The sequence below is a fragment of the Lagopus muta genome, chromosome 1 (genome assembly GCF_023343835.1).
Source record: "Lagopus muta isolate bLagMut1 chromosome 1, bLagMut1 primary, whole genome shotgun sequence".
Taxonomy (NCBI): Eukaryota; Metazoa; Chordata; class Aves; order Galliformes; family Phasianidae; genus Lagopus; species Lagopus muta.
The window spans coordinates 172,376,403-172,398,490 of record NC_064433.1 but is presented as its reverse complement, the minus strand read 5'-3'; the positions used below and the strand labels follow the sequence as shown (position 1 = coordinate 172,398,490).

Here is a 22,088-nt window from a genome sequence, read left to right as displayed (position 1 = left end):
GTCTCCTTGCAAATTGGTGCCAATGAACTGCATGCCGTGCCTCAAGTCTTTGCTCAAAGCTTTCTCATTTCATCTGCTGTGGTGCATGGACCCTTGCAGATACAAGCCCTGGCAGGATGGCAGTGCCCTCCCCGGTGTGGGGCTGTGATCACTGACTGCTTGGCCATGATTACTCAGTGCTCCTGTAGGTTACATTTTATGCAAAAAGGTGCTAGCCTTCATTAGAGGCATAGTAACATTTCTGGTGTCTGGGTAGTTTTATGGATTAGGGAGGGTATCAGAGAAGTGTGTGAGAACTTCCACAATGTCAGCCTACTGGCATTTTCCCTGTCATTTATTTGTTGACCCAGACATTGCTCAGATCTACAGCCTACAGTTGCTGTGTGTTGCATGATATGTGTGGATTTTTTTGGCATCCGTTACGTTTTTGGGCAATCATGATGCTGAGGGCATAGGAACTAGATGCCTTATAATTTAAATTTGCACATTTTAGTCCAAGCACACAGCCTGTTCTGAACATGGGATTTGACACCCCATGCCCTGGTCCAGGCACACCATGGTGAGGTTGCAACATGATCAGCCTGGCCAAGCACTCATCTCAATAAAGCCAGTGTACAGCTGTGGCTATTGCACATCTCATAAGGACAGCACAACATGGCCAAGCTAAATCCCCAAAGAGTGAATGGACCATGCTCTACAAGTGCTGCTTGCAAGATCACTCCCTGCCTCTGCTATGCCACTATTGACTATCATTTTTCATCCTCTCCTACTTGATTTGCAGGCTGCAGCAGTCTTTTGCGCAGGTGTTTCAACATTTTCATCCTACAGCCATTTCGGTATGTCCAGCCTGTGCTCTCATCTAACAAGTATCCAAAGAGCAACATCTCTTAGGCATGCCAAGATCATCCAAGGCTGACACTAATTCTGCAAAGCAAGTTCATTAGACAGAAGGATGCGTTGGTTGTGACTTCTGCAAGAAGTTACGAGGATGCTGCCCAAGAATTCAACATCATAAAGGCTGCACATACCAGGAGCTGAAGAATCTGTGCCATAAGAGTTATAATGTCCTGAAATCACTACTGGTGAGTGGAGGTAAGAAAGGAACTGAGAACACATCACATCACATGTAAATTTTTTGCAAGAAAAAATAAACATACACAGCTGCTCACCTTTTCTATGGCAGAGAATTGGAGAAAAGTGCTTTCTTTTAGTAAAAATTGTAATACTTAGCTTTCTGTAAATGGTGGGACATAAAGATTTATTCCCTCCTAGATGATCTCTCATAGCTGACTCCCTATTCAGCATCCAGTTTGCTGAGATTCCTTCTCTTTTGATAATTAAATACAGTTGGAGAGATAGAGGCCCATCCAGAGGGAAGTAAATTCCACCTGTAGATATGTGTAGGACAAACCTCAGGAATCACTATCCTGCTGTTGCACCATTTTTCTCTTTGGCAATGGTGGATTTGAGACAGCCAGCATCTGAGAACGTGAACCCAACATTCAGCATCCTATCTGCAATGACACTCTCACAGATCACACAACTTATTGAAAAGTAGGTAGGTGCAGAAACATGGCTGAATTCATGATTCATTGGAATCAGGGGTGTAAGTATGTTGGAGACCTGAGTTCACCTTTCTCAAGTCAGCCTTCCAACTTTCTGGCTTCTTTGGAAAATGCTTTTCCCATATCTTATCCTCATATCTTTCATCTTTGTCATGAAGTTCTGGTATGCTTATGATACAGAAAAAACATGGTAGACAACAATATCATTTTGAGCTCAAAGTAGTTATTGAGGTCCTGTATCAGAAAAGCTCAGTGCACAGCAGGTTGTAGTGAAGAAAGCAATGGCTACATATTTTGTCCTGAGCCATCTGATGAAATGAACACATCAAACGAAGTCATTCTTTAATGTATGCAAATTTATTCAATTCTGCAATGATTTATTTACAACTAAATGACTGATACCAACAGATGAGGTAAAAATATGAGGTATTGATATGAATATAACATTTCAAAACATAATCGTCATAATGTATTCTCAATGGCAACATAACAATAGTACTGTGGTAGCTGAATGGTAGAGATGGCATAATGTGCCTTTTAACAAAAATGTATTTCATTGATACATGGCTTAGAGATGCTGGGAGCATAGGACAGCTTCTGCAATGGCAGGAAGACAAACTCACCTTATTAATGGTGGCAGTGGCACAGGGCCCCTTCCAGCAGAGTGATGAGTTCTCAGATAGGATAAAACCACTGTCCAGGTTTTCCCTTCAATTCTTTCAGAATCTAGTGTCAGACAATTGCCGTTCCCAGTATCAGAGAATCTGCAGCACAATTGTATCCATTTATGCAAACTAATGTAGCAGAAGCACTTTAATTGCTCCTGTTTTGGAAAACAGCTGGTATGAAATCTGCTGCCATGGCTACAGGCATTGGTGGGAGGAGGTGCTGCTCCTTGGGATTGCAGTCCCAACCACTGGCAGCAGGGGAAAGGCTGGATGTGGGTAGTGGGTGGTTTCTATGCCTGCATGGGAGAACAAGGACCTCATGGAGAGCACATAGGGTACACATGCTCTCACTTATCTCTTAATACTTGAAAACTCCCAATATTTGCATGCTGCAACAATTGTTGCAACTTGATATTAGGAAGAAATTATTTATGGTGAGGGTGGTGAGACACTGGAATAGGTTGCCCAGCAAGGTTGTGGATGCCCCCCTCCCCGCAAGCATTCAAGGCCAGGCAGGATGGGGCTTTGGGCAACCTGGTCTACAGAAAGGTGTCCCTGCATACAGCAGGGGGGTTGGAACTACATGATCTTAAACCAACCCAAACCATCCTATGATTCTGTGAACGTTGGCAACAAACTCAACATTTGAGCTCATAGGCAACCGAGGTCCAAGAAGCTCAACAGAACATGGGTGAGACAAAGAGAGCAGCAGCTGACAAGGGATAGTAAAAACACTGGCTATGAATGTCTCAACTGGTTTATGCAGCAATAAATAAATACAAGGTGAACAAATGCGATTAATGAACAATGTTAACAGGCTTGTACATTCTGACTGAATCATAGATGTAATATCATTTTTGGTCTTAGGTTAGTTAAAAACAGAAGAGAACCCTGCCTCAATGGTAACATCAACAAATAATTATTACGACTTTTAAAGCATTCATCCATTAGCAAATAATAGGTCCCTGAAAATGAAACGATATAACAGGCGTACATGGCTCCTACTCCTCATAGTCAGGGGCTGATCCTGCTCCCACCAATGCCTACAGAGGCAGGACCATGCAGATCAGTGCAATATAATACAAAATTGCTTGCTGTTACTATAAAAGCAGTCTTCCCAAGCATAGTCTGCATTTAATCTTTTACATCTCTGAGATGTGTTTAAAAGCTTCAAAAAGTTTAGTTATTTTTATAGGAAGAGTACTAAAAGGCATGGTGTTCATCCGTACATCTCTGTGTCCATTGGATGTAGAAAATCTGCTATGGAGCTTCTTAATAATGAGCTACCTCTATGGATGAAGGAAAGAACAACACAGAAATACTTCCTCGCAGCCTAGATGAAATGCTAAACAAAAGATTTACAGCTTATTAACTCACCAGTCTGATTTCAGATACCTCAGTACACAAAGTGTTATCTTGTACTTGCTAAGAATGAGCAGTTACACTGAACACTGACATAGTGAGGTTCTCTAGTGACAGACAGGCCATTAATTAAGGCAATAGCTAAGTTTCCAACATCTCCTTGTACTGACAGTCAAAACTTTCTGTAGCTGAATATAAATGGCCTTCAAAATGTCTCTGTTACACTCCATGCACTGTATCTGTCAAAATGGATCCGCTCATTATTTTTTAACCTACAGCCACTTCCCTCTTCCTTAATTCTCTTAATTCTTCTACATCTATTTCTAGGTACCTTCTCGTAGCACACAAACACAAAACAAACCCGAGAACAGGCGTTTCTGTTATCACATGGGTTATGCTTGGTAGCCCTGTGATAACAGCAAACACAGCTTATGTAGCAGTGACACACTAAGAAACAAGTGACGGATTCATTTAAGGTCCAACTGATGCAAGTGACTTCTAGAAAGCACTGAGTTATATACAAAATAATTAATTTATACATATACATATATATAGATAGATATAATATAAATATATACATACTGTACATAATTTATTTACAATTAAAATATGCTTCTTAGAAGCCCTTAAATACCAGAGTTATGTAACACACAAGTCATGGCAATAGTATGATTTTAAAACAATAAAGATAAAAGGTCTTTGAAGAAAATTTTACTTCAGCAATTAAAATTAATGCAGAAGGGACGTGGGAGGCAAAGTCTCCAGAATAAAAGAACTATCCTATAAAATTCAGCTTTGTACAGACCTGGGTCTGGTCAGACTTCTGTAACCTAAAAAAGATCTCTGCTTTCTGTCTTCCTGTTCTCTGCCATACCCTGATTTACACGTACACATTTCCACAAACACTTCCTCAGATTTTTGTTTCTGGTCCTTCAGCAATCAGAGGCTGAAATGAGTTTCTGATCCTGGCAACTTCTGCAGCACAGAGATGTCCAAAGCCTTTGTTATACCACTCTGGGGAATGTCCTCTGCAGAAACAAAAAAAGGTGTAGTTACTGAGAAGCCCAAATGCACAAGAACTGTACTCCACAGGAAGGGTCTTGCCATGGCCTCTACTCTCCGCTACCCATGGTGTTGTTGGGGACTCTGAGTACTTGTGACTGTAAGCAGTGCTTCTTTGCTGTTATCAAACAACCAGATTTAGTTCTATGATCACATCATAACAATGGTATATGCTGAACATAGAAATGAGCCTGGTGGATAGAAAAGTCCACAAGAGGACTACAAAACAGCAAAGCTGTTATCTATGCCATCTGTTCCCAACACCTCCCCTCTCTGAGATGGAGGATTTTGCCTCACTGAATGAACATCTGCATTTTGCAGACAGGATACTTACTTTAGGTCGATTCTGCAGATATGGGTCAGCCTGGCTTTTCCTGAGCCACACGGCTCTATCAGATACTGAGAGTCCATCACGATGGCTCGCACTGCTCCCATAAGAGGAGCCTCTTCGTGCTCCACAGAGATGGCAACCAGCATGCATGTTCCCCTTGGCAGATCTGTCCTCCACGTCCTGCAGCAACATATTCAAGATTGAATCACTTTAGTAACTTGTCTTTCGGAGACACAGAAGAGAAGTTACTGGTTGTTTTCTTGCTAATCCTTGTAAGGCCAGGAAGCCACATCCTTGTAAGGCTGATGACAGAATATTGGCTATAAATACATGCAGGGAAAAATACAAGAGTGGGAGAAGAGACGTATTTAAGCTGAAACGTAGTGCTGACACAAGAGCATGGACAGAGTGGACAAGACTGAGGCAGGCAACTGGCAGAGCGACGTACAAGATGTCCATGAGAAACCAAGGGAGTAGGAAACCAACCACTTCTCACAGACACATTAACTGACTTTGTCTATGGAATTGTTGCCTGTTATGTCCTGTGAATTCCTGAAGGGGTTTTGTGTTACAAGTCCATTGGGATTGTTGCTCAAAACAGGATACAGAAATTTTATCAAGCTCATTCATTAGATCCTCCCAGAAATGTGTTAATTTTAATGGTGGCTGCCATAATTTTGCTATGAACTGCTAGGAGATTAGGATATCTTGGCATAGAATGAGGCTAATCAACCCCCTGAAAGCTCAACTTCTGAAAAGACTCAGGGACAGATCTTGCAATCAATGCTATCTGCATTGTTTTCTTTAAAGTCAGTGTCCACCTGGTTCTGCTGCCCCAACAAGCTGGGAATCTGACTATGAGTTGGGACAGCTGACACTGCTGCTGGCATGAGGTAGAAAAAAGTTTGCTTCCCTCCACAGGGATTTTGTAACCATCATATATTAGAGACATGACAGCCATTTGCAGGCAGACAGGCTATCACTTTGCCCATACATCTGACTCTAAGCAAGTTGAATTATTGCAGGAGTGAGAAGTCAGATTGTGTGCAGCACAGTAACGGATGGGATACAGCACTTCCCAGTGACATTATCACCACTGAAGTAGGAATCAGCTCATTTTCATAGGCTTTGGAAAGGCTTTAAAGTGAGCATCAGCCATCCAGCAAAGGCTGAAATGTTGTATTGCACCCATGCAGACTATTACAGAGTAGCAAATACAGTGTAGCACATCAGAAATTCTCGCTGGCTCCTGCAACTCCCAGAACACAATTTGAGGGCATCTGGATTGAAAAAAAACAGTGTCCTTTCAGTTATGCAATTATTCAATCAATGATATGAATGTACAGCAATCTTGGAGATGTTATGTATAAATGCAGCATGTTTTATCAGGGTGTTCTACTGCTAATATCCACTGATGCACAGCAGCTGAGGCAAAGACTCCTCATGTGGCTGATGGTACTTGCATTATTATAATTTGCCATTGCACACTCCAAGTGACAATGTCAAAATACAGTCTTTAATGGTTAATTTCTTGCAATAGCCAAAGGTTGAAACTTTACGTTAACTCTCTTAGGAATGATAATGAATTTGAGGCTTCCTTTCCTTTGGCAGACTTCAGTTTGCTGTCAAACAAACATCTGAACCAACATCTAAGTATCCCAGAGGGATGTATCACCCGGCACAAAGGTGTCCATTTGCTTCAGTCCTTCTGTCACTCCAGAAAGAGACACTTCCATGAAAAATTTCTTTTTTCCAGTGCTATACAGGAGGAACCAACATGCTTCTGCAGTCCCTGGAAGCAGTGTTTTTCTACCTCTTCTCTCAATAGGATCTAGGCTCTATCTTCTCTTTCCTTACAGGAAGAAAGGGGCATTTTCTTTCACCAGAGTTACAAAACTACTGAGCAAATTTTACTCAGAAAGAAATAATAACTGTCAAGTTTCATGAGCACATCACCACATTTGTCAGCCAATTACAGATTCTTATTTTCTTTATTACCAAATTTCAGGCTGGCTTGTTATGACATATTTTTGTTTTGAGCACCATCACTTGTTTCATCTTTTCCATCTCCCAAGTTTCTAGCCTCTCTGACAGGCTGCAGACGCTTTTCACAGGTTCAGGACATCCAGACTTTAATACTTAACATTTTTTTCTTGTTCTGTTGGAATTCTCTACATTTCCTGGTGTCTCACGTCTTTCTTGTCTGCCTGGAATCTCACAGGATAGTCTGTATTATTTTCCTATGCTGTGGAAATAAGAAATTTCCACTGCATTGCATTACGTGCATCACCTTGCCACAGACTGTCTGAGATAGGGATTAAGCTACCGTGGGAAGCTGCATGCATGAGCAGGTGAGCAGTTTTCAGGGACTGATGAAATCTGGACAACAGATACTTTAACATTCTGCATTTTTGACATGAAATTGAGCTGCACTTCAGGAAAATTCAGAAAAATACTGATTTCATGTGTATGTACATCATTAAAAATGATGAATTATTCTTAGGAGATGCAACACATGACGAGGTCTCTCCTGTGAGATGCTGAGCCATGCCACCACCTGCACAGTGCTCAGCTGTGACCACATCATTTTGGTAACTGTGTGACACTTGGCTGTGTCATTTCTGAAGTAGAAAACGATGTATATCTGACTTTGCAGAAGACTTACAATTGCTATTCTTGGTTATACAGATTTAGGCTGGTTACCATGCTTCTCTAAATATCTGCAGGAATAAAAATAGGTATGACACCTAGCTCACAGACATGCAGTAAGGCTTAACTAATGCTAAACACTTGAGCAATCTTGAACAAAAAGTGATGTAAGTTCAGGGCAGCTGAAAATTGCCTCAGATCCCAGGTATATGAAACACTGGCCCTATGCTCTTACCCTCAAGGTAGCCTAATCCCCTGCCAAATTAAGAAGCAAAGTACAATGAGGTTTATCCTTTTAGAGCCACCAGTTTGACTGGAAAGGGGAAAACAACAGTCTGTTAAAATATATTTGTTCATGTCCCCAGAGGTGAATTACAATTTCACTGTTCACTTCCCACCGATCATAATGTATCAAATTGACTGCGATATCTCTGGCTAACCTTGCTCTAGACTTGACATAAATCAAAAGAGATAAACAACAGAAAGTGACAGATCTGCCTGACGGCTGTTTCCAGACCTCAAAAGCCCACTAGGATTCAGTTTTATGATATATATTTCAGTCCTTAGGGGTCATTCTGCCTGGGATAGTGAAACGAAGGAGGATTTGATGGCAAGATTTTGCTTTAACTGATGTGACTGCACAGCAGGTCTTTAAAGAACATAAAACACCATGAAACCTAATAGTGAATTAAGTGGCAAATAAGAGGACAGAATTATGGTCATCAAAACCTCCTGGCCGCTCCCAGAAGCTCTTCTGGGTGCTAAACAGAGGGTCAAATTTATCACTTGTATAAACTGATAATATATAAGAAAATCAATTATAAACTAAATTAATTTGGCCCAATATTCTGCGGGAAGGCAAAGGAAATAGAGTAATGGGAGAACTAGTTTTCACATTATGAAGTCTTACAGAAAATATTTCAAAAATCTTCCTCCAAGAGTTCCAATAATTCTTCCTCCATTCCAACAATATCTGCGTGTTATAGTTCTCCAAGAGAATAATGAAGTTCATAAAAGAGATGTACTATTAAAATTATATTTTATTGGGCTCATCCTTTTCCGTCAATCTTTGCTCCTTCTAATACAGTTCTGACTCACTGGACTATTTCCATTCTCAAAACTGCTTAGTATTTGTCTGGCACATCATTTTAGTCAAAGAAAGCAATGACCGAGAATGGGAACACACAAAATCATCCTGAAATAAGTAACTGCAGGACTGACCCTGTAAGTGAAATATGTCAGCAGCTCCACAATAGCTCCTCGCAGGAAAAGGGTAAGGATTTCAAAGGCAGGATGTACTTTAGAGGAATATATTTTTGTTTGTTCCGTATGGGCACGTAGACAGTGGTAGAACTGAGGCTGAATTTGGAATACTGATATACAGCTATACGTTTCTTTGACAGATCTCATCCCCTGAAAACAGTCAGAGCACAAATCTGCTGTCTCTGTTCATTCCCACACTATAATTTTTATGGGTTAGTATTTCTGCGTTTCTTGGTCTACAGTCTTCAACCTCAAATCTAAAATAACAACTTATATAGAGGCTATATAAGACCCTCAGCTTAAAAGCATTGCTATCTTCTTCACTAAACATTTAGCTCTTAAACACGAAACACTCCCTAGAGGACAGCAAAAGCAATGTAAAAAACAATTGGGTTCTGTTTGCACTGTTTTGACAACAAACAAAGCTAAAAGAACAGCAGCTATTATCAGACATCTGTTCTAAGGAATAAATAATATTTATGGTCTCAGGAGTATGTGCTGCTCAAATTACATCAGAGAAAAGGTCAGCGTGCTTTAGGTGTGTAATTTTAATTCAGTTTAAGAAATAAATGCTGCTGCCCAGAAGTAGAGTTCTCAAAGCACAGTTTACAGATACTAAGGCTGAGATGAGATAAGAACAGATTTTGCTTGTCTGCACTGCGGACAGCAAGGATATCAGAGAATTGCCTTTAGCTTACCTTAGAACAACAAAGTCTCGGACAGGATGAGGAGCCATGCTGTTCAGAACATACTGGTAAACTTCTGTCTGCTTGTCCAGGCTCTCAACAACCTTCCATTGCAAGAAGTCTTCATCCCAAAGGTGACGTTCTCTCAGCACTCGGTTCAGAACAACTGATGGTGGGGCTTCAACTTCCACTGAGGCTTTCCAAAGCCTTAGAGGGTTCCCATCCCCAACCTGGAGGAAAGCAGCAAAGAACATAAAACTCCATGCAAATATACGCAAACACTCAGCAGAGAATAATTGAGGATAAAATCTTGGTATGGTTATCTGGCCTAAGCTTAAAATGAAGCTTGAGAGCATGCAAATTTCCCTGCTAATCATCACTACTATTGCTACTGCTTCTCTCTGCATGTAAAAACTTGTGCATACTAGTCCTGGGTGGAAAACCAAAGTGATTTAGTCCTTCTGCTTTCACACCAATGTATATCTGGACCAGTTGTCATACCAGTGGGACTGCTTGATTATTTCTGGTGTCACGGACACTATTTTAACCTCAAGCAACCCATGTACAGTGAAGAATGTGGATGTGTAAAAGTGACAACAGATGAAACCAGACTGAAACGCTGCTCTGAAACAAAGCTACCACCCTGGGCAACCTGATGCAGTAGCCAGAACTGAGGGTCAGCTCGCCGAGCGGAAGAACAGAACATGAAGGAACAGAAAATAAGTTGATTCACTTCTGTGTTAGATACACAGGTGTTTCTTCCTCAAAATAGTTGCAAGAGAGTATTGGGAAAGCACCTCCCAAAGAAGGAAAACATAAGCTACTTGCCAAGTCTTTGTAACTCATGGATACTGTTACACCTTCATAGCAAGCAATAAGGGAGCAGAAAGTGCTGGGACGTGCAATATGAATAACCTGAATTCTTCATATGCAGCATTTCTGTGTGGTTTTAGGGCTGTTGTATTTCAGGCAGCAAACGAGTCAACTGGATCTTGCAAGGCTTGTCTTCCTGCACCTTCCAATGCTGGCATCCTCACATATAAATTCCAGTGCTCCAGAAACCCACAGCATCTCCCACAGACCCAGAATCATGTTCCCAGAATCCCAGCTCCCACCTTTTCCATCTTATATTACTTCATGTTGTTCTAACTCCTCTTCCCCATAGATCTCAGTTCTCCAGTCCTCCCACTTTGGACTTCTAGTCCTCTCTTCAGTCCCCATGCCCCTGACACTAGACATACCCATGTCCCATTCCCCAGCATCCCCCACTCCCATATCCTACTCTCACCTTTGCCCTGTTCCCCACTCCAAAACTTCCCACAGTACCTCCCCAGAGGGTCACAGAGAGAAGCTGACTATAGTCAGAGTACCAGAGTATATATAGTCAGTATACCAGAGTAATTGTGATTTCTCAGTGCTAACAAAGGAATTGCACTTAACAGGCAAATGCTGCCTCCTGTCCCCTCACCATCCAGACTGCACACTCCTTCCAGTGCCCTTCACAGTATCACAGAATGGTTGAGCCATGAAGGGACCTCTGGAGGCCACCTGGTCCAATCCCTGCTCCAGCAGCGACACCCAAAGCAGGGTGCCCAAATGTCACGACCAGCCATGTCCAGACCACTTTGGAAGATCTCCAAGGAGGAGATCTCACAGCCTCTGGGCAGCCTGTGCCACCTGCCTGGTGTTAAGAGGGAACATTTTCTATTCCAGCTAGTGCCCAAGGCCTCTTGTCCTGGCACTGGGCACCACTGAGCAGAGCCTGGCTCCCACCTCTTGGCACTCTCCCTTCAGAGATTTAAGAATAATGATCTCCCTGAGCCTCCTCTTCTCCAAGCTGAGCAGTCCCAGCTCTCAACCTCTCCTAGGAGCAGAGGTACTCCAGTCCCTTTATCATCCTGGCCCTCCACCAGACTCTCCTGTATGTCCAGGTCTCTCCTGTACTGGTGTAACTACTTTCCCTACAATGCCAGAGTCAACCCTAGCCTCCACCTCCCCACATCAGGCATTCTGGTGTGTGGGCCTCCATTCTGTTTTTATAATTCCAGCAGCCCTGGACTATCACTATCAGCAAATGGAAGGATATATATTTAGTTATGCAAGTCACTGGGTCCCATAGCTACATAGCTTTATTTCACTTTTGGTTCTTTACCTTTTCTTCCACTTCTCTCCTAATTACCTTTTTGTAGGCGAGTTCTGTATTCTCCATACTGGAACATGTGACCCATCCTTTGAATTTGTCTTTTGCTTCTTTGTGGAGATTCTGCATGAGATTTTCAAGGTACATCTGGTAGTTCCCTCCTTCCTCATCCACTTGTTTCCCAAGTTCATCTAGGGTGGGAGAATGCACTTCTGCATCGATGTAGGAGTTTCGGGACTGAGTGACCATCTCATGTGGGACCTGCATCACAAAAGTGGGAGAAATCACACAGGGAAAATCTCTTGCTGAGATCTTTTCCTTAAGGCAGTGCTTTGTAGGCTGACAGATCACTTAGTGTCCAATTGCAATGAGCCTACAGTCAGTAAAGTAGATAGCTATTTTTGCCTTACTGAGAAATCAAGGTAATATAATGGAACAGTCAATGGGTCAGAATAACATTACTCATGCAAAACCATGTTAGACAGATTGACTCTATGACAATACAATTGAATTACCCGCCGGTCCCCAGAAATGTTGCTTTGTGCTTCCAGGGAGGGGATTTACAATTGCTACCTCTCCTAGTCCTTCAGCCAAAGCAGCTCCAGGAATGACTACATCTCCCCCTGTGATTTTAATGTTATTGCATGACACAAAGAAAGAAAATGTATCAGCTCTTCTTTTTGAGATGGATTAGTTTTAATTCATGCACTAAAAGCTTTATAATAAAATGAAATGTTAAAACAGCATATTTTGTTTTTAATTAAACTAAGATTTACTAATTTTTGAGTTGAAAACCGCCATAGAATAATTACTCTGCATTTTTAATAGCAGCATCTTCAAATGCTAGAAGGGAACAATCATAAAGAAATGAGATAGATAAATTTCAGATGCAGCAAGTTTACAAATAAGTGAGGCACCATCAATCTCTGTGCTAATGCGAGATAGAGAACGCAAGCATAAACATAAATACTTCAAAGGATGCTGCATTATGTGTCCATGAATAATGCCGTTTGAGTCTCTCACTCACCTCAAAAAGTTTGTTGCATTCCATTATCATGTGAGCAAGTCCCTGAGTAGCTGCCAGGTTTTCACTGAGATCCTTCTGATCTGGCTTCCCTGTTGCATATTTTTTCTGTATTACTCTGTAATTGAATTCAATATCTCAGGTAAAAAGAGCTGCATCTTTTCAATACAAAAGCAAACATAGTGGCAGGATGTTCTTAACACCAGAGCAAAAAGTCTATCTTTAAACTTCTGTTTATCACAAAGACTGTTCAGACCACTGGGCCTTTTTTAAAGGAAAAATGTACCTAAAGCATTATTGCAGCAAAGATAAAGCAGAAAAGACTATGCATGTCCTGCATTAGGCATTATATATTTTGGAAAGGATTTCCAGCAGGCACAATGCTACTGCTTGAAGTTCTTTCTCAGAAAATGTTATACATGTACACAACCATAAATCTCAGTGTATTCTAAATCAGACAGGAAAAAATGTCAGAAGGGACATCAAGTTGGGACCACTTACATTTAGCAGGTCTGTGTCCTGCTTAGTCTACACTCACCGCATTATACATCTTAACATGGTCTGAAATAAACTCAGCGATACAAACGAGATCAAGATTTCCTGATCTGCCATCCCGCATTTGTCCAGCCTGTTCTTTTAACAAGCACTGCATCTGCAAACATTCATTTCTGCAAACATCCACTGACCGAAAGACTATGTGTTCAAATCCTTCAAAACATGAGCGATCTTTGACTTCACCCAGAGCAAAATCAAGCTCTTTTTCTTCACAGAAGACAACATTACTAATGTAAAACTCACTAATACATCAGTGAAAATTTGCATGAAAGGTTGGCACTTGCATATTCACACTATGCGGACAGAAACACCTTGCTGGGCTTGCAAAAATACCTTCAGTGCATGCGCTTCTGGCTACTCAGTGTCTGCTTTTCCCTCTTGCTGCAGCCATGCCCTGGGTAACATGTCACAGAGAGCAGACACCTTGGAAAATTTTATCCTGTATTGCTTTTTTTTTTGTCAAGGACAGGCTTACTAATAGTGTTAAGAATAAACTTACCTTGGAGAACTTTCTTTCTTCACTATATTGAGATGGAAGAGGGAAGGGGCCAGACAAACAGCTATGTTCATTGGAGTCATCTGATTCTCCTCCACAGAGGTGACGTCGCTCAGGAAGCACAGCAGTGTCTGCAAAACCTCTCGGTTCTCATCTGACATCAGCATGATGGCTGCCTGCACGGCTTGCAGCCGCTGCTCCTTGGGGACATCTGCAGCAAAGCAAGTGATGTTCAGTGGGGTTAACTGTAAGATCAAAGAAATAGCTGGGAAGGCCATTTACCAAGAAAGAGTCTGAATTTCATTTAAAGTTTATGGAAGGAGCACTCAGTTGGTACTTTTCAGGTTACTTTTGTCCCTTGGGAAGACGGTTCAAAGCACCTAGGGGAGCTTCTGAAAGATACTAAAATGTTCTAAACTGTAGCACAGTTTAATGGAAGAAGTAATGGATATGCTTAAACAGCATCTCAGATTCATTTCTAAAAGTTTTCTCAGTTTGGATTTGGAGCCTTCCTCTCCATGTTACATATGCTCTATACAATTGAAGAAAAACAACAAAAGTAGATTTATTGTACAGGGTACAGCCACCTTTTAAGCTCTTCCTGTTAATCTTGCACAAGCCCTTTATTTTAAAAGCTTTCAGACACGAATGATAAACTGAACACAGTGCAATGTCTCTGATTTTCAAGAAGCACCAAGGCCAGGTCTTTCTGGGAAGTCAGAGGAGCCTCTGCCTCTCATCTCAGAGGTTTGTAAACATTAGGCAATGAAGGGCTTTAGGGAAATGGAGAAAGTTCCATCAGTGCTAAGCCACATAGACTGTGACGCTAATCTCATCTCCACTCTGCTGTGCTATAGCAAATCAAACCATTTTGGGTACATGAAAAACATCCTGGATATCTGAAAAAGATGTTCAGTAACTCCCAGAGAACCAGAAATCCCCTGCCAGTAAACTAAGAGAGGAAAAATCCTTTTTAACCTCACAGAAATAATTTGTTAAACAGAATGAATGGGAAGAAAACGTCCCAGCTACAACTTTATTTAATTGCAGACGTTATGAAATCCAATTGGTATCCCAGCAATTTTGAACATTTTTCTTTCTGTGAAAGGGATTCTGTCAGTACCATCTAAAACAGAAAAACATATCTGTTGTTGGTCAAGTAGAAAAAAAAACACTGATACTTGTTTTTAATCCAATCATTGTTTTCTGGTGTCAACAAAAGCCCATCTTTTCCTGTTCTCACCTCATTCTAAACAGATCAAGACTTCCTGAATTCCTTCAAAATACTTCTGTAACACAAAAATATCTTTCCAAGCCTTATTCTTACTCTCACAAATGTATACAGTTATTCAGATTTCTCACTGCAGATCAGTGCAGACTCAGCCTGTGCCCCCTTCTACAGCATCTTCTGTTGGCTGGTAGCACTGTTTCACTGTTCAGCCTTTTGGCTGCTGTGAATCCTAATGCCAGGCTCCTGACGTGGAGATGGGATTCTTTCTGGCTACAGACTTAATAACACTGATGGCATTGAGATCTGCCATATTTCTGTGTTGTTTGTTTGCAATCTCTCCCATGCCAAGATAGGACACTCCAATTTTCATTGAGCAATAGTTTAAAAGCAATCTGTTTCCAAGGACATGTAGAGCACATCCTTTTTGACACCAGTATTCTCCTCAGTCAGTTCACCGATGGAAGCAATTATGATTGTCATTTTATGAGCACCAATAATTCCTGTTTCTTTTATGAACAAGCTCACTGATGTGCACATAGGCAGACATATCCTGATGCTGAAATGAAAGCAAGAAATCCGTGGCTTTTTTATTTCTTTGTGAGATCTTCACATAAAAGCTTTTCAAATAATCAAGTCACAGGAAGGACCAGACTGCGCAGGAATGCATTCTCACGGGCATAATGCTTCTCCATGCTCAAAAGACTCACTTATATTTAAAATGCACACAAAATGGGCTCACAGTTTAAAGAAATGTGGCACAAAGGGAAGTCTTTTACATTTTTAATGTTCATGGCCAGTCTTTCTGCTGTCTTCCTGACTGCAAGGTGAATACATTTAAAGCTTCTTAAGATCTGCATGCTCCCAATATTTTGCCAAGTTTAGACAGTTCTAAAAATCTCTCAGCTAAGTATTTTGAGAGTGGAGATGTTCTTTTATGCACCTCAGAGGTGAACAGAAAGAATTCCATTCAGCGTTAACACATCAAAATTACTTAGAATTTATGATTCCATAACTTACAATAACTTTGAGCTGTATGCAGTAATAAATATCATGCTACTTACATTGGTAGATGTGTAGAAAAGTCTCTCCCAGCTTACTCGTGAGGAGGGGTTCTGGCAAGTCACGGAAAAATTGCTTTACCATATCTGCTACATCATATGCTGACTGGTCTTCATAGTTGACATTTTCTGGGGAGCTCTCATTCATCTGACGCAGGGCCTGGATTCGAGACTTCACTCCAGATTTTCGAAACAGACCCACCTAAGAAGGTGCCACGTGGAATGGGACAAAAAACCAAAGTTATTTAAAATATTTTAAAAATTCCCTTTTATGGGAGGTTTTGATTGCAGCAAAAGCTATGTTTGCTTACTTTACACTAGAACAAGAACAAGAGGAACTCCTGTAGATGCCACAGCCATGACTTGCCTATGGTCTTGTACACAATTGCATGCTCTAGTGATGGGACTGTAAGAGTTAACCTCACTACAGATCTGTATCAGATGGTAGATGGAGCACTCAGAGTGCATGTGGTTACGCTGTTGCTTGAAGAGTATAAGCAAGATGCTTAGCTGATATAAATCAGCGTGGCTTGCTTGGCTTTGGAAACTGCCTGCTGATTTACTCCAGCTGAGAATCTTGTTCCTCGTCTTTATTTGAGTATATATTTTGAAGACTAACAAGAAAATATTATGCTCAGCTAAGTAATAAATGCCGTGGCAACAGATTAGTACATCCTGGTTGAGCTTTCAAATCAAGACCAAATCTATTTTTTCCCCTTCCTGCTCTCTGCTTACCCCAAATTCCACTGAAAACCCCAGTCTGAAAGTGGAGGCTGCAGAGGGATTATTTGTGCAGTGTCACTAAGATACATTTTTATCTTGTTTGCTCTCTGTTCTAGAGGAAGTGGTAATTCTTAAAATGAGGCCTGCAAGTGCCTTCACAGCGGTGCTGCCCTTCTACAGAAGTTCTCACAAGTGGAATTCCCCTGGGGCGAATTCCTGAGCCTGAACCACATTATTTATTCCCGAGTTTCCATGCTTTCATTTGGAAAGTGTAAGCACTGTTTTGCCTTCATTTTTGCAGGGGAAAAGGTGAACTATTGAGAAAGATCTATAAAAAAGCACATTTATGGCTTGGATGTCAGCTTTTCTGTGTCTGCTGTCTCACTCTTCAGTTTTCTCCACTGTATTCCACTAAGTAAAAAGTGTAAAGGCAAGGAAGTATGCCCTTCATCCTTAATCCTCTCACTTCTGCCAGCAAAGAGGTCACCTGGGTACATGCTCATCCTGAACTGCCTCTCTAGAACACTTCAATCATAAGGTACTTAGGACTTTTGTTAGCTTGTACATTAATAGCACAGATGACATGAATCACACACTGTGCAGCTCCGAGAGGAGATGTATTCGTTTATAAGGAGATGAACTATTACACCAGACTGCAAACAGTGGCAGTGAGCTGTTCCTCTGTATGCCTTCTTATTTGTGAGTGCAGTGCCGCTCGTGATCTAAATTTATATGTAGGGATTAGAGAAGCAGAATTTGCCCTTTGTACATCCTGTGTATTGTATCTCCCTTCACAGGTGAAGCTCTCCTTAGTTTTAACAAAAGAATACAAAAAGGGCATCTGACTCTTTTCATTTGGTTTTCTCTTTCTCTTCTTCCCTTCAAATCCCTTTTCCTCATAGAAATGTGTTCTGAAGACGCAGAAGGACATACATTAATCCTATCCAAATAATACAACTTGGGTATGTGGTAGATAAATGCGAGAGCAAAAGCTCAGTTCACTGCTTTGGATGGAAAGCGCTCTTTCTGGTATAAAGCAGCTTTAAAATCTTCCAGCTATGTCTGATGCAAGAGGTCAGACATCAGATCTCACCAGTGCCATCTCCTGCTGGACAGCATTCTGCTACTCTCGACCTCTGCTTTTATTTGATGATATTCATCTGAACTCTTTTTTTTTTTTTTAATAAATTCATTATTAATCAAAAGAGAACCACTTCTTCTCTTGATAGGAAGAGATATTTCATCTCTGTTCTTCAAAATTCTATAAATAAAAATGAGACTATAAATCTAGTGATTTATCAGCGATTAGTTTGGCCCAATCTCTTTATTATCCTCATGCTGTGGATCATCTGCCCTGCAAGCAGCCATATGATGCATGACAGAAATAAAGATGCAGTTGACAAAGGCATAGCAGTTTCTACTTCCCAAGTTGAAACCAAGTAATATATTCTACAACTAACGGTGAGGATCCTCGTATCATCTTTAGGCATTTCGGTGTCAGAAGCCAGATCTTACAATGATTTACAGCAACCTCAACTTTACTAAGTGCAGAAGCTCTGATGCCTATTCAGGACTTTTGCAATGCACAGAACAGACACACAAACAAGCTGCTGGGAGGACTGGAGGCTGCTTAGACCTCTGGACAGGCATTTGGAGATTCTGAATTAAATGGGAACAAAAGGAATGACTTTAAAGCAGAGAAACTGAGTTGCCTGGAGGTTTTTGGCCCAGAAAGGCTTTTGGTGGAAGATATTTTAAATTGTCCTGATTTGTACTTCACTTTCTATTCCCAATTCCACCCTGAGGGGAAACTCAAGCTGAGCTGAAATGACCCTTCAAGTAGCTCTGATGCTTCCCAGCAACCAAACCCTCCCTCTTGGCACAGATACTTCCCTGAGACTTCCCAGTGACACTGCTTTTGACTGTCTCAAATCTCTTGAGAGCTTTCTCCTCCTCTTTGGTTTTACTCTCCCTTTTACTTTCTTCCTTGTTTACTCCCCAGTCTTTACTTTTTCTTCCTACTGCTCTATTACTTGGCTGATTGGCCCATTCCTGTCTCCCCATCTCCCTTCCTCATGCTTAGACAATTATCTTCTCCTCCAGTCTCATCACTGATTCTAGGTTTGCTGCCTCACTGTTTTTCTTACACGGGGTTTCCCAGCTCAGTCCACAAAAACAGCTTAACACAGAGATAACCAGGAATGTTAGCTCTTCAGTGTATTTTTTTTCACTTTTCTCTATTAATCTTCACTTCCATCCTCTACCAACGCATTTTCAACAAGGTATCCATCCCACCGCTTGTATCCTGTACTTCATGTTTTAAGAGAGATCTCATTTCACTTCTCTTTCAGCACCCAAGAGTTAGATATCAAGGTCTGACCAGTATACGGTTTCTTTGTAGTCAACAGAAAGAAATGACAAGAAGTTCTGCCTATGTCTCCCCACTAGCTGTAGAAGGAAACAGATGTGATTCACAGCTAGACATTTAATGTTCAGACTTCCGTTCTGGGGAAGATGACTGTTACATAACATCACAAGACACATATAGGACAACTGAGTGATCAGAAGCAGGCAGCATGGGATTATGAAAGGCTGGTCCTGCCTGACTAACTTGATCTCCTGTGATAAGATGACCCATTCATAGATAAGGGAAAGGCTGTAGGTGTTGCTTTCCGGGATCTTAGTAAAGTTTCCCACAGTGTTTTCCTGGAATAACTGACTGTTCATGGCTTGGACAGACACTGGGTGAAGAACTGGCTGGATGGCCAGTGCTTAAACAGTCCTAGTGAATGGGGTTCAGTTCAGTAGGAAGACAGTCAGCAGTAGCACTACCCTGGGCTCACTACTGGGGCCAGCTTTATTTAACAATTTTATCTGTGATCTAGATGAAGGAATAGAGTGCACCCTCAGTAACTTTACAGATAACACCAAGTGAGGCGAGATTGTTGATGTGCTTTAGGGCAGGAAGGCTCTGCAGAGGGATCTGGGTAAGCTGGATCAACAGGCTGAATCCAACTGCATGACATTCAACAATAAGTGTCAGATCCCACACTTCTGTAATAACAACCCCATGCAGTGGTACAGGCTTTTAGAATAATGGCTGGAAAGTCACCCAGCAGAAAAAGACAAGGCAATGCTGGTCAACAGGTGAGTGAAAATGAGCCAGCAGCGTGCTCAGGTGTCCAAGGCCGATGTCATCCTGGCTTGTATCAGAAATAGCATCATCAGCAGGACAAGAAAACTGATTGTCCCTTTGTATGCAACACTGGTAAACCTGCACCTTCAATACTGTGTTCAGTTTTGGGCCCTTCACTACAAGAGAGATATTCATTTGCTCAAGTGTGTGCAGAGAAGAGCAACAAAGCTGCAGAAGAGTCTAGAAAACAAGGAGTGACTGAGGAAAGAGGATAAGGCTAGACTGCAGAAGAGGAGGCTAAAGGAAGACTTCATTGCTCTCTTCAACTACTACAGCTACTTGAAAGGAGACTGCATCAAGTAGAGTGTTGGTCTCTTTGCTGAAGTGACAATAGGATGTGAAGAAACAGTCCCAAGTTATGCCAGGGGAGGTTTAGGTTGGATATGAGGAAGATTTTCTTCATTGGAAGGGACTGCCCTGGCAAGTGGTGGAGTCTCAGTACCTGGAGGTACTTAAGAGATGAGTGGGTACGGTATAAGGGACATGATTTAGCGATGGAATACAGTAGGTCAGGTTGATAGTTGGACTTGGTGATCCTGAAGGTCCTTTTCCAATGAAGATTCTATGATTCTATAAACATTACAACTTGAACAGCAGACAGAATAAGGATCAGAAACAGAACTGACCACTTCCACCCACACCCTGTTTGCTCAGAGCCAGGAATGTCTGCAGACTAAAATGCTGGTTGCTCCTTTTTGAACTTGAAACTATCAAAGAGCATTTACAGAAGAGGTTATATGACATGATGCCAACAACAGTAAAGAACTGAACTCAGTGAGCCAGGGGGTTTCTCTCAACCCTATGTTCATCATTCTTAGTGGAAGAACAATAAAAATATGATGACTATGTCCTTGCTCTGTAAGTAAAGGGAACGAAAACATCCAAAATACTTTGAGCATACAGGCCCCCCAATTGGCTTGTTGCAGCTAAGAACGCTATAAAAGGAAATGTACCATAATGGCTTTGGCATTGAACCCGTGCTGACCCAAATCTATCTGGATATGTCTGACTTTGTCAACAGAATACTTGGAATATTTTGCTGAGTTTGCTCTCTGTTCTTGGACTTTTTTTTCTTTGCTAAGTAAATAAAACTTTTTGTACCATATCTTGTGAAATGGTGAATGCATTTAACTCTTAATGGCAAAAATGAAGCATAAGCACTGCAAATACAAGTAGAAAAAGGGACTCCTGAGCTTCTTCCAGGACTGACTCAATTGACATGAAAATCTCACATCACTCCTAGAGGCAGATCATTGTATACAAGTCATCAGGACTGTCATATCTACAAGAATTCAACTAATGCGTTGAATACAAATTCCAAAATAACAAACGATCAGTATTGGTACCAAGTATCAAATCAATGGAAGAGATCTGGGCCCAACATGAGCTATAAGACTTTTCAAATAATTCTGATATTAAGTACAAAAAGGTTCACCACTGTTTGCTTAGTTTTTATAGAAAAATCAACCATATTCCTGGTAGCAAAGTTCTCACCTGATCTAAACAGTTGCCTCTTAAGTAATGTAGTGCTTGCTGAATGCTTTGGGGAAGAGGCTGTCCTGTTCTCTGGACATGAACTATCAGAGGCACGCCAAAGACGTTCTTGTCCTTGTAGTCAGGGACTTTCATCCGCTTCATGAACTTTGGTACAGACCTGAAAATTGATGTGAACAGAGTGCATCAAAATATTTGAATATTTACAGAGCATTTCTGAGTAACACTGCAAGCAGAAATTGGTAACTGGGACCAGTTCCTATTTTATAAAGATGATCAAGTAATTTTCAAGGGGCAATATACAATCTGTATAATCTGTGGACATCTTAACAACTTTTATAGATTGTTGGCGTCTGGCTCTAAGATATAGCATAACAGTTAGCTTTAGCAAAACACATTTACTGTGCAGTTGTCATCCAGCTGAAACCAACATAATTTAAAACATCTATTAAGGATTCAAAGGAACAGCACAGGATAGTGGAGCGGGTATCTAAAAGAAAAGGAAGTTCAGTTCTCTTGTGTACTGAACCATGTTTTATGGTATTAGTTACGTAACTTATTTCCATCGTTGAACAATTTACAGTA

The 22,088-nt window shown here is 41.2% G+C and overlaps 1 protein-coding gene across 8 annotated transcripts in view; it reads right to left on the bottom strand.

Moving 5' to 3' along the window:
- Positions 1-1,900: 1,900 nt before the first annotated feature.
- The window catches only part of STARD13 (StAR related lipid transfer domain containing 13), a 308,068-nt gene continuing 287,880 nt past the window's right edge, over positions 1,901-22,088 (bottom strand). For all 8 annotated transcript variants that reach the window (XM_048933947.1, XM_048933948.1, XM_048933949.1 and 5 more), the window contains 8 exons: positions 21,504-21,663; positions 16,094-16,292; positions 13,805-14,012; positions 12,754-12,868; positions 11,766-11,987; positions 9,599-9,816; positions 4,992-5,168; positions 1,901-4,623 (listed from right to left, as the gene is read on the bottom strand). In XM_048933947.1, the coding sequence (XP_048789904.1) occupies positions 4,506-4,623; positions 4,992-5,168; positions 9,599-9,816; positions 11,766-11,987; positions 12,754-12,868; positions 13,805-14,012; positions 16,094-16,292; positions 21,504-21,663 (1,417 nt within the window). In that variant the 3' untranslated portion in view covers positions 1,901-4,505. The remainder of the gene's footprint in view (positions 4,624-4,991; positions 5,169-9,598; positions 9,817-11,765; positions 11,988-12,753; positions 12,869-13,804; positions 14,013-16,093; positions 16,293-21,503; positions 21,664-22,088) is intronic.